The sequence below is a fragment of the Balearica regulorum genome, chromosome 18 (genome assembly GCF_011004875.1).
Source record: "Balearica regulorum gibbericeps isolate bBalReg1 chromosome 18, bBalReg1.pri, whole genome shotgun sequence".
NCBI classification, from domain to species: Eukaryota; Metazoa; Chordata; class Aves; order Gruiformes; family Gruidae; genus Balearica; species Balearica regulorum.
The window spans coordinates 9,973,343-9,986,146 of NC_046201.1; the positions used below are offsets into that span (position 1 = coordinate 9,973,343).

At 40.5% G+C, this 12,804-nt stretch overlaps 1 protein-coding gene across 7 annotated transcripts; it reads left to right on the forward strand.

The window, feature by feature from the left end:
• Window positions 1–547: 547 nt before the first annotated feature.
• On the forward strand, window positions 548–10,971 carry LOC142604386 (uncharacterized). 7 transcript variants are annotated; one of them, XR_012838242.1, is made up of 10 exons: window positions 548–1,396; window positions 4,775–4,850; window positions 5,316–5,494; window positions 6,145–6,348; window positions 6,437–6,562; window positions 6,806–6,931; window positions 7,391–7,500; window positions 7,625–7,696; window positions 7,789–7,989; window positions 10,760–10,927. XR_012838242.1 is itself a non-coding variant. In XM_075770597.1 (7 exons), the coding sequence occupies exons 3-7, from the start codon at window positions 5,334–5,336 to the stop codon at window positions 10,824–10,826; spliced, it is 684 nt and encodes a 227-aa protein (XP_075626712.1). In that variant the 5' UTR covers window positions 548–1,396; window positions 4,775–4,850; window positions 5,316–5,333; the 3' UTR covers window positions 10,827–10,971. The 7 variants fall into 7 exon arrangements, 2 of the variants coding, with proteins under 2 accessions (XP_075626712.1, XP_075626713.1); XR_012838244.1 differs by lacking the exons at window positions 548–1,396; window positions 10,760–10,927 and having other exon boundaries at window positions 7,449–7,500; window positions 7,789–7,929; XR_012838243.1 differs by lacking the exons at window positions 548–1,396; window positions 10,760–10,927 and having other exon boundaries at window positions 7,792–7,924.
• Window positions 10,972–12,804: the final 1,833 nt, after the last annotated feature.

The following is a 12,804-nucleotide window of genomic DNA, read 5'->3' on the forward strand; positions in this document are numbered from 1 at the left end:
TCTCCACATCAACGCATGCTGTTCTGTTTCTCATAAAACTTCTTTTAAATAATTGAAGGCCTCTTCCCATCTGCGTCATTGAATGAATTCGGACACAGAGTAGGAACATACACCCCTACTGCTGCATTATCTTGGCAGATCGGTATATTTTTTTATATAACACCTGCAAAATTCACGTCAGTCCTTTCTGCCTTTGCTGCGGCACCTCTGCTCTTCCCTCTCTGATCCTGCTCCCCTTGACTGCGGAGCCCTGTTGAGGAGATGCGTTTCGGGGACAGACACCGGAGCCCGCCGAGCACAGAGAAGTCTCCGCCCTTAGGGAGCGTTCGCAGTTCCAGCGGCACAGCCCGGGCGAGGCGAGGCGGGGCGGGGCGGGGCAGGGCAGGGCAGGGCAGGGCTGGGCCCGTCCCGGGGAGCGCGGCCATTAGCCGCCGCCTCAGCCCTGTCAGGCGAACGGCCCCTACCGCCTCAGGCGGCCGTTAAGGGCAGCGGCTTTGTGGCGTCATCAGCCTTGCGCCTGCTCCCGGGTCACGTGGTGGGGGGCGGCCTTCCCTGTGAGCGCGGGAAGCGGCGGCTCGGAGGCGGGTGTCGCGCTGCCGCCGTCCCGTCCCGTCCCGTCCCGTCTCTTCGCTAGGAGCTCTCCTCACTAGGAGCTCTCCTCACCGCTCCGCCGGGGTCTCGGCGAGGACCGTGGGGTCCGGGGAGCGGATCCCGGTGCGAGGCTGCCGCCCCGCGCAGTTTGGGGGGTTCCACCGGCGGAGCTGCGGACTCTTCAGGCCCTGCTGAGCGTCCTTGTGAGGATTTTCTCCCCAAAACGTTTTTATTTTCATGCAGATCTTTTTAAGCAAAGCGAACTGGGTTGCTGTCTTAAATGTTTCACCAGAAGTGGCAGTTCAGTGACACTTGGGGTAGATTTCCAGCTCAATGTGATCAGCAGAGTGAACTCTGTAATCTCTGCTCAGGTTTTGACCGAAGTGGGATTCTACCCCATCAGACTAGCGGTGCGTCAGCATTAAACTACGTGAAAGTATTGCGTTGGTGCAGTAAATAGTACTTTTAGTTAAAAATGTTATAAAAACAGCCCAAAAAAAAGTGTACGTGTACTTGAGCTGCTTGCGGAGAGATGAACTGAGGCGGCTTGTCCGGACTGACAGGGCTTGCTGGGCCCAGGCTGTCCCCTCAGCCCGGGCTTAGGTGACTTCCATGACTGGAAGGAGTAGTTCCTTCTCTTCCTGAAGAATACTGAAAGTAGCTGAAATTCTTGGGTGTTCTGTAATTCACCCTGTTTCTCTGCGCTATGATAGCTCACTTTTGTGGGATTTAGTACTGGTTACCAAAAGAACAGGGGAAAAATTGGCAAAAATGGCAGCACTGAAGGCAGAGGTACAATCCAAAGGTACTGATGGCCAAAACCCTCAACTTCCTTTGTTTAGAAGGCTTGAGTAGCAAAGCATTGAATCAATATGGCTGCTTATCTTCAAGATCAAAAATTATTATAAGTAAAATGAGAATTATTTTTAGAAGGTCTTTTATGAATAGGTAGTGCTTTTTTGGCTTTGCTATTGGGAATTTTGTTTCTATTCAGTCTGAATTCTGTGGGATAAATGAAGCTAAATGAGGTGGATGCTTTTTGGAAGAAAAAACAGAACAGAGGCAGATGGTGAGGGGGAGAAAATAAAAATAGGAAACATGAAGCAAATGTATTGTTAGAGATGCTGTTTTCTCTAGTGAAAATGCACTAGCTTATTGGTTTGATTACTCAGCTTGCTTGTTCAACTTTTTTTTAATTGCATGTTAGGTACTACACAGCATAATTTAGTTGCTTTTTAATATAAAAAAAATTATTCTTTGCATATATATGACTGATAACTTAGATAGGAAGTTTGTGTGAAAGAATTTAAATGTGATGAATTATCTTCAGCAGTGATCAATAAAACATAGGAAATTCTACTTTTGTATTCCTGATTTTACATGGATCAGGATGCAATGAGAATGCAGGTCTTGCTAGGCTTCTGTACAGCTATTTTTTCTTAAAATCTCTTATAGTAGTTCCTGTTTTGTATCACGAAGGTCCAAATGACTGGGAGCTCAATTTTGAAAATGAGCCTGCTTTCTAAAAGTCTTAAACCTTTCTGTCAATCTATCTTTTGTATACTGTTCTTAAAAAAAAAAAAAAAAAAAAAAAGGTGGTTCTGAAAGCATTAAGGATTTTAATGCAAGCAAAGATTCTTGCTGGAATGAATCGTGTGGTGATAATCCTTGTGGTTTTCAACTTTATTGTTAGTTCTCTTTATTAAATAGTTGCCATTGATTCTGTTTCAGGTTAGAAGGGAAACAGACTGGTTAACGCTATCGATGATGAGAGAGTTGGTCCTTGTGAGGAGCCAATTAATATCAATACTGTGATGTATTTTTAATGGGGTATCAGTATAGAACTGAAACATTGAAGTACAATTTTGTGCTAGTGTCATAAATCACTTCTTGTGTAGGAATAACGCTTGTCTAGCAAAGGGCTCAAAAAACAAAGTGAGGAATCACTCCAGTAGGATATTATGAAGCCCAAAATATTAAGTGGGGTCTGAAAGGGATTCAGTTAATGGTGCATAGGTCTTTCCATGTCTGCTTAACATAATGGTTTGAATTCACCCCCTTGTCTTAAAATCCTTAAATCACTGATAACTGGAAGCTGGGAGAATACACCAGATAAAGGATCGGGTATCCACATGCATTCTGAAAATAGGCTACTTAGCTAGCTAAACTTGGTCTCTGCGTGGTTTTTATTCTATTACATAGATAAATTACTTGCTGTACGAAGAAGTTTGCATTAGTATTTCCAGGGAACAGTTTCTCAATCCTGTCTCACAAATATATATAAAACATTAAATAAATGAGGAATTTAAACATATTGCTAGGTTTACTGATTGCTCGTATAGCAATATAGGGCATTGTATATTGAAAATCACATGCTTCAGGAGACAATGGACTTCATAATTTTGTAAGGTACATTACAGCTGTATTTCTGTGCTTACATTTGGAAGCTAAATATGCAGGCGCTCAAAGAGAAGATGTTTGCTCTGGAAACTAATGAAGCATAGTACAAAATATTTATCAGCAGAAAGGTGATAGTATAGCCAAGATTATCAGTGATAATGTTGATGGTAAGAGGAAAGAGTTAGTTGGAAGTAATGTAGTGGAGAGACTGCTATGAACTATATAAACCTCTGAAATTCTTTCCTGCACGGCCGCAGTTGTGGCTGCACCTGGTGCCCTCAGTTACATTTCTCTGCATTGCTGTGGAGGAAAATGAACCTTAACCTTTGCTGAGCCTGGGGTATCGGCTTTGAAATTGCATTCCGAAGTGGCAGCTGCCGCGGCTTTATAACATACACTGCATTGTACGAGGAATGCATGTTTATTAAAGGACTTGTGTGAAAACAGTGCAGGGGCAAAATGGAAAGCTTACTGACATGGACATCCAAGTGGTAAAATCAGCATTAATATAAATATTGGTGGGATTAAAAGCATTCCCTTGCTGTGTCTGTCACGCAGCCAGGATCAGCTGAGAAATTAACACTGGCTAGCAGACCTCCTTAATGAGAGGAACAGAAAAAACCCCCACAAATACGGCAAGATACATTAACCTAAAAGCTTCAATTTTTTTTTTATCTATTAATTCATTACTGAGAACAGACACACTTTTATTTTTAAATGCTATTTTCAACTTTACAAGCACGCGTAAAGGAAGTAGCTTGCTTAATTTACTAACTTAGCATAAAAGATGAATCACTGCATAGTTGCTTTTGTTTGAAAATTACTTGGTAGAAGTAAATGTTCTTAGTATCCCCTTGCTTCTCCCAGCAGCTTTCTCATTTCAAGATAAACAGGAACTTAGAAGCACACAACAGCTTTTAGTGGTTAAAACAGTTCCGTTATTTGGAATGTAAATCTATTTATACAGACAATAAATGTATTTGTGAAGGCAATCAGAAGAAGTAAGTATGAAAAGCTTCTTAAATAGTTGTATTTACATGGAAACAGCATCACTAAGTATGTATTTTACAGAAATAACGGTGATGGAGGAATTATCTCATATTTTATATGAAAAGGGTAAAAACAAGGGATTATCTTTAAATACATGTATCACTGAAATTTTGTGCTGTTTTGAGAGAACCTATAATTATGCTATGATAATTATTTTAAAACTTTTCTATTAACTCACATAATAAAACTTGTCATGAAAATCTGCTCACATACTGTTGTTGTAAATGATAAAAAATAGTGAAATATATTTCAGGACATGAAGGCTGCTTTTTTTTTTCCCCTTCAGTTCTTTATTTTCAAGTTATGTAAATGTTGGACAAAAACCAAAGAAAAGATTTTATTTCGGTGAAGTTATGCGGCTGATTCAGCGGATGCAAATAAATGTTTCTATAAGCCTTCAGTCATCTACTAGTTCTTGAGCTAAATTGTTTGCCTTGTTACTGTGAGTCCACCAAAACTGATGGTAGAAATAATAAAATATAAATTGGCAGGTATGATTGTCCCTCTTGTTTAGATAAAATTATCCAGAAATATTGCTAGCTAACTTGTTCTGCGGTTTTAGTCATTTATTTAAAAATGTAATATGAATATTTAAAAATGTAATATGTAAGCAGAAGTGTGTGAAGGGCTAAGAAAGTGGTAGAACGCATGCTGTTACAGTACATTGTGACAACATAGATTCCAAATTTACGTTGCATTTTCTTTTCTTGTATCCGTATTTCCCTTTCAACAGGTAAATCAAGTTTCAAACACTTCCTGCTCTTCAGAGGAAGACTCTAGCTTTGTCTCTGAATCTGGCTTTTCAGAAGGTAAAATAACAATGCAGTATTTTTGAAATTCATGCTGGGAATTGTTGCTTGGAAAACCAGTCTTTTTCATTGTTTGTGACACATTTACTGAAGTTTGTTATTAAATGAATATTAAAAATATGTTGTGGTACCTGCTTCCTCTCAGCTTCAGTAACTTGCAGATACCAGTTTTTAGCTCAGTACCCTTCAATGTCCTTTCAGTAGATGCGATCGTAGTGAAGTGCCTGTTTTAACCCTTTAAAAAAGGCTTTTAACCAGTTTTCTTAAACCCGGTACTCGACCTTTACAAAACGAGCCTTGCTCGCATCTTGTGCCGCAGTCAGGAGCGTTCAGCGAGGCCTTGTGGTGCGTGGGACGGGACTAAGCTCTAACACCGCGTAGATTCAGTTCTGAGGAACGGGAGGGGAAAGCCCGCCCGGGGCTGCCGCTGCACATTAATTAACCTAATTAGCTCTCGCTCATTAGGCGGATGCGCCGCGCGCGATGTGGCCGGAGCCGCGTTTACCCGAGTCCCGCCTTCTGCCCCGTGAGCGGCCGCCAGCATCGTACGGGAGCACGGATAGAGCCCGGGGAGCGCTGCGTTCGCTCCGTTCGCACCGAGCGGCACGGCCGGGGCTGCCGGTCGCTCTCCGCCCCGCCCTCACGTGAGCTGCGCGTCATCAGCGCGCGCCGCCCCGCGTCGGTCCCGTGTTCCGTGTTTATCTCCGTCGCAGCCGTTGTGGCGCGGTGGCGGCGGGGCTGTGGCGCGGTGGGTGAGTCGGTCGGTCGGTCGGTGGGTGGGTGACCCCAGCGGCTTCCCCGGGGGGGGGGGGGGGGGGAGGTCAGGGGTCGGCGGGGGCCCGGCCGGCGGGGATCGGGACGCGGCGGGGAGGGGCTCTCCCCCTCAGGGACGGCGTGAGGCGGGGCCGTCCCGGGGCCCGTCGCTCGTGGCCTGACTGGAAACGGCCGCGTTCCCAGCCGCCGCCCCGGAGAGACGGGGCGAAGGCGGGCGCGGGGGCGGTAAGAGGTGCCGCGGCGCCTTCCTTCAGCCGGGGCGGGGGGCGCGGCGGGGAGCCGCCCGTGCGGGGCTGCGCGCCCATGGGCCGGCGGGCTCTCACCGCCTCGGTCGGTGGAACGGCGGGTGCGCGTCTGCTGGGTGCCGCTTCGCTTTATAGCGGCGTGGGGCCTTAACTTCATAGGAGTAAAAGGCTTGTGCTGTTTCGCAGTCAGTTTGTGCTGGGATGATCCAGGACGCCGAGGTGTAATCGGTTGCTTGGAGCTACTTCTCGCTAAATTATCTTTCCTTTATTTCTAGACTTACAATGTCAGTACCGGCGAAGAGGTGTGGAAGGCCCCCGGTGTTGTCTTTTCTGGAAAAGAAAAAAAGAAAGCAAAGTCTTGATAGAAGAAGGGGGAAAACAAGGATTTATGTGGGAAATCACATTGACCGATGGTTGACACTTAAAGAAAAGTTGGATTTCAGAAATGATGCAGAAGTTGCAGGGTTTTTACTGGACTTGTGAGTAGACTGTTACAATAATCCTCTGTTTCCTAATACCAAGTAAATAATTCTTTGTGTTAATATCAACTGTGTATTTTCTTTCTAGGTATGACAGCTACAACCCGTTGTCAAAAGCTCCGATCTGTTCCCTCCCTGAGGGCGTGGGGAGAATTGCTGTGAAAGAAGAGCGAGCATTGTCAGGCAGCACTTCTTTGATAGCAGCTGATGGAACGTTAGTAGTGTTACTCTCTTTATGTGTGAAGGGTGGATTAAATGTTTTTCTTGATAGACCTTGAAAGACCATAGCTGACATTTAAAATAAGTTTTATTAAAATGGAAGATCTTTTGATATCCTTTGTAGAACAGGGTTGTTTTGTTGTTTGTATCATTGAGCACATACTAGTCTAGATGAAATCAAAACAAAACTCTTTTGCAGAAGAAACGTTTCACTTAACAATTTGGGTTGTATTTGCAGGTATGACAATGATGACCAGTTGTCTAAAGAATCTGCTTGTTCTGAACTTGGAGATGTGAAAATTGTAACTGTGAAAGAAGAGACAGAATTGCGGTGTGACTGCTTGGCAACAGAGACAGATGACACGTTAGTGATACTATGGTTTTTTGCATGTTTTGCATATGAAAATATTTTGCATTGATTTTATTATCACTTCTAATTTTCTTTATTAGAAACTCATGTCATTCACAATCTGATTCATTATCTAAAAACATCTTGGTACATAATGGTTGGTCCAGTCCTTGTGAGGCAAGAATCTGAGAGAGATTTTGGAAAAGTTGTAAGCCTCTTAGATTATACACAGCAAACCTGCTTGTTCAGTGACTGCCTTCCTTAATTGTGTACAAGATTCATGAGTGCAACAAGAAAATAGCTAGTACTTTACATGTATCCTACTCACTTTAGTAAGCAGTTAGATTTTTACAGTAGTACAGTCTCCAGGCAAGTGCAATTGTGCGTGCTTTAACCTTTCTCAAAAGAAAAACGTTTCATTGTCGACCGAGTGATATTACATACAAAGTGACATGTTAACCTATCTAAAAATAGTGCTGTGCTCAACGAGGCAACTACACCATCAGTCGACTGCTGATTTCTTTTACTGCAGTGTCATCAGTTACTGAGGCATTCACAGTTGAGATCAGAGGAGCCTCAAATAGGTATGCTTGTCCATTACTCTTTATTTAGGTTTCAATTATCCACAACAGTGTTACTGAATAATTGTAATTTCATCCATGTCTTAGTTATCTGACCTTTAAAAAATGTATCTTTTAATGTGTGCAGGGGGATACTGAGAACCTAGGACATTACATTGGCATTGCATGGTGTGTCCAAACCCTTCGCTAATATGGTGAAGTATGTAACGCATGTAGCGTGTTTGTCTGAATCTCGTTTTCCAGTGTGGTTTTGCTTGTGACTTTCCTAATTCTTCTTACTTTTGATTTTAGTAGGTGAACAAGTTGGGGTTCTGAAAGCAATTTCTGTGGCACAGAAGAATTCTTGGAAGCTAGGTCAGGAGAAAATAAATACCAGTGCTGATGGAGCTGACAAATTCAAGTACAGTCTTCAAAATAGCATTTGTTCTCTGGCAATATAATTTTAGTTTGGAGTACAGCAATAATTGAATTCCTGGGACTGATTTGATACAGGTGAGACAGAGGGTTCTTAATTGATTGCTTATTTCAGCCTTCTGAGATGTGAGAAATATTGTGAAAAGTTGTTTGGTATGAGAAAAACTTTCTGTTACCCTACAAGGTAAGGTATATGATGTTTTGTTACAGTCTCATGATACCAATGTGAAGTTGCTGGACGAATGATCAGGCATGTATGCAGTGGTAATTGTATAAAGCTAAGAAATGGCAGCTGTCTAAGAATAAAGAGATTCAAAAATAAGAGCTTTATGGGACAGACGCCCTAGGGCATACTAGGGAATATTTACCTACCGGGAGTAGTTGTATAGCCTCTCTACGAGGAAAATAATTGTTTTGTATGGCAGTGTCTGAACACCACATCAGTGGTAATGGTTTTGGGTTTGTTTTCCATTCACAGTATAGCAGAAGAGGTGGAGTGATGATGATGTTGAGGGATTCTTACTAGCTGTGGTCAAGTGGTCCACGCAACGGTCAAGTGATTTGCCCAAAGTCATGTTGGTAGCTGAACTTGGGTCTTAAAAGACTAAACTCAATTACTAACTCAGTGGTTTTAGATAGGTGGGCAAAATTCTTCATTGTGGAAAATAGTGGTTTTCCTTCAGAAAGGAACAGCAGTTATGTTAATGTATACCTTTTTTTTTTTTCCTTTTGTTTTTAAAGGTGTGGTACTGCACTTCCTATTGAAGGGTGGAGGTGAAGGCAGGTATTTCCTGCTTTCCAGGCATTTCAGTGTTATGTTTTCCTGTTGCTCTTACTGGTTTGGGCCTTATGGAGTATGTCTCTTCATTCTATGCTGCTATATAAGGGCCAGGAAAAGAACAAGGTCTTGTTGAAGGGGCTTTATTAGCAAATTCTGAATTAACAGTCATAAAGCAGCTGTTGTATTCTAGGCCTTTTACTATCTAATCTAGTTTTAGGTTGGCTAAACTCTAACTGATAAGGAACTGGAAATATCAAAGATAATGGAGCAAGAACATTTACTCACTTCATCAATTGCTTGAATGTTTGGTTTCTGACTTGTTTATGGAGTCTTGCCTGATGATGTTAGCTTTCAGAGGTTGCTGATGTTGAGAATTAAATTCATGAATAAACAGTGAGGGAGTCAAGTAGCAGGGATTTCAAGATTCTTGCCAGGTGGAATGGTGGTTTTTTGATTTTTTTTTTTTTTTTTGAGTTCTGGCTGTTGTGAAGAGTTGGAATGTTGAAATTACATGGGAAGAAAAGAATGTACGGAAATCTGATTTAAAGTATTATTAGCAGGTTATAGCCAGAGAGAAGTGTTACTGAACCATGTCCCGTTACGTTCCCGAATACATTCAGTTCTTCTCTAATGCTTCTTCTGTTACTAACTTCCAATTTTAACATTTAGAATACTAATCAAGCTAGATTCAAATTATTTTTCTGGTTTACATGTAACAAGTATAAAACCGTCAAAGCAGACAATAAACAATTTACTGTTTTTTCTTTAATGTTTGTTACTGACTCTGATGTTAAAATTGAAGAATGATGATTCAAAGTAGTTGAACAGGGCTTTTTTTGAGGAAGCTTTGGGGGATTTGGGATTCTTTTACTTCTGCAATATTTGAGTGATAGAGATTCAAAGACTGCTTTACCTGGACCTTTATTAATGAGACAAATTCTCGTGATAGAACTGACTTTCCTGGGATTAGATTATGGAATATATCTTTTCTTGCCTCGATTCACTATGAAATGAAACAGAACACAAATACAAAATAAATACTCAAAGTGTCACGGCAGTTTGGTGAGGAAGACTGAAACCTGTAGGATGAGTTGGTGTCAGTCATTAGTAAATTATTAGTTGGGAAGCCCCTACTTTGAAGGTAGGCTTCAGCTTCAGTTCCTGTCTCTCCTAAAATGGTAACGGCAACTCCTTTGATAACAATTTTTGGTACATAACTTTTCTCACAATCATGAGATTTTGCGAGAGTCTGTATTGCAGACCGTCTCTTTATCTTAACCTGTTGTCTGAAAAATTGTATGATTACTATCCAGACAAGGCAGTTGTAAAGTGTAATTCCCTGACTTGGAAAGAAAATAAACAATCCTGAGGTAATGTCTAGCAAGCTGTTAACGCTGAAGACTTACCATGGTACCAGCATGAACAGCTGAGGAGTTTCTTAGCAAGCAGGAAAGTAAAACTTAAATAACATTTAAAAGAAAGAAAAAAAGAAAAAAAAAGACAATAAAATAACCTCCTTAGTGGGACAGGTTCCTGTGCTCTACCAACAAATTGATTTTCTATGCTTTGTTTTGACTAGTCTGCATTCAGAACTAAAAGACTCTGCATGTATTGGTTTTGGTCTCTAATGTTCACAATTTGTTTTTAATTTTAAAAAAACCCCAAAACACCCCTCCCATCCTCCCCCCAAACCACAATCTGTGGTTATTTCACTAACGTAACTTGAAAGTGAATGTGTAACACTGCTTTTCCTTACAGAAAATTAAGATTGAGTTGTTAGTCTAAGACAATTTATTTTATTGTAATGCTAAACGTTGATCTGTATTTCACTATAGTGAAACCTATGTATATACATCAGATAATCAGACCAACATCTTATGTTTTTAAGTATCGCACATACAAAAGCACAAATGGAATGATTGTAATATTGTCCATTATTTCCAAGTTAGAAGATTATATTAGGGGAATGTACTCGCCTAGACATACTTTGTGAAACAATACAAACATATTTCATGTTTAGATATTTGAATGTCCCGTTGTAACTATTTTCATTGTGTTACTTTTCAGGGTGACCAGCCAGAAGAAAATCAAGCTCTTGCATAACAATATTGGGGCAGGTTTTGGCCCATTTTGATTTTGCTGTGAGGGTATTGCGAACTATAAAGAATTACTGTAAGTTGTAGCATGAAATTCCATGTTACTTGTTGAGAAGCACATTAAACTTAATGACCTAAAGTTTTATTGTGTTATGTTAACATTAATAAAGTGTGTGGAGTGGATTAGTTCACTGTGAGAGTCTGTACGTAGTTCTCTGAAGGGCAACCAGAAATGAGCCAAAATGATAATAAGTGTTGCTTGAGCTTATTCAGAATGTATTAACTTTCTATAGGTTGTGTTAATGAAAAAGTTCCTCCCATTTTATGTAAAACTCCAAGGGTTAAAATAGAAAAAACATTCTAGTAGCAGCTGCAGCGTCAAGTACGCTTCCATCCTGAATGCATTTCTTGAAATGCTTTTTCTTAGGGAGCAAATTTAACATATCCCACGTACTGGAAGGTATTCTTGCAGGTTATTGATGCACTTAAAAACGATGGGTAAAAACACTGGACTATATAGTGTGTTGTGTTAGTGCCTTCTACAAAATGAGTAATCAAGATGAGCTACTATGTCATTTAGCTAAATATATTTTGTTACTGAATAATTTGATCTCTTGTTTTGGCTTTTGATACTATGAAAGCTGATTTATGATGCCTCTTAATTATTCTCTAACAAAGATGAAATCTGTGAAGTACTTCGTTCTGCTGAACTTCAGTTACTGGCGTTGGTAGTTCTGAATTTCTTTTGTTGTTACTAAGTATGACTAATCCTGGAAAGTTTTTAACTGAGAAACTGTGAAATTAGTATGATTGTATTCAGTGTATGTCAGAACGACAGAAACTCCCAGTCTTCTGATTATTCTTTTTAACTGCACACTTTCATAAGTGTTTAGGTCTTGATCTTACAGTATTGAAGCCAGCTGGGTTTCCCCATCAACTAACACTAGAACAGCCTCTGTCTATGGAGAAATTCCCCTAATTAGGTCATTACACTCAACATTCCATTTTTTTAATGACCTATTTCACTTTACCTGATATAAGAATCTGCTGCTCTTAAATAGTTTTTTGTTGCTTTTGAAGTATAAAAATTCAACGTTACCTTATTAACAATTTGTCTCTTGCCAAACGTTGTGCACGTAGGCCTTTTTTTTGAATAAAACAGAGAAGATAATTTGTTGAAGCTTTCTCAAAATGAAAACACCACTTCCCATGTCTTTCTCTGTTCTCTCTTTTCTCTGCACCTTTCAAATTTTTCATTGACTACCAAGCAGTCATTCATGTAAATGACTCAGTTTGGCTCACAGAAAAAGTATGACTAGTGACACTAGTCCTCACTGAAGTGTCTTTCAGCACTCTCAGATTTTTCTATTGTCAATGACACCACAGTGAAAAGGGAAGAGGACTTCTTCAGAAAAATCAGTTACGTTTTCCTCCAAAGTCTACAAGATCAGCAGAAGAATCTGCAACTGCAGGAACTTACTTCAGTCAGGAGCTCTGCCCTTCTGTGGCATTTGAGCACCATCTTGTCAGCCTGTTCAGCCTAGTTCTTGTGCCTTTATAAATGCATGCTAAAAATTTATATTATTTAACAACTTATTCTCTGAGATACACTTACTACATAAAATTACTGGTATAATGATTATTCTGGTGTGTAGTATGATTCAGTCCATACTCCTGTGTTTCCCCCAACACCACCGTTAGACTAGCACTTCACATTGATGAAAAGTCAAGAGAAAAGTAGACTTAAATTTCCTTTTGTAATGTTATAATATGCATGGATGATATATTTTGGGTTGTTATATCAATGTCTGCTTTTGACTATTCCACTCTACAGAAGTCAGAGATTATTGTTAGTATTTGCCAGTAAATTTTGCAGAATAGTGAAGGGTAACGATTCTGAAACAAGATTCTTGCTTCTGCCAAGGACACGATGAGCAATGGCTGTGCTTTTGTCAAAACGCCTGAGTAAGTTTTTCTGCACCAACAGGTCTATGGGAATTGCTGAACTTGAATATG

What these genes read in the sequence shown, in the direction of transcription:
- LOC142604386 (XM_075770597.1), top strand. Translation starts at nt 5,334, where the DNA reads ATGTGGCCGGAGCCGCGTTTACCCGAGTCCCGCCTTCTGCCCCGTGAG. An exon ending in GCAGGGTTTTTACTGGACTT is followed by an intron (nt 6,349 to 6,436) that starts GTGAGTAGACTG and finishes TTTTCTTTCTAG; the next exon opens with GTATGACAGCTACAACCCGT. An exon ending in GCAACAGAGACAGATGACAC is followed by an intron (nt 6,932 to 10,759) that starts GTTAGTGATACT and finishes GTTACTTTTCAG; the next exon opens with GGTGACCAGCCAGAAGAAAA.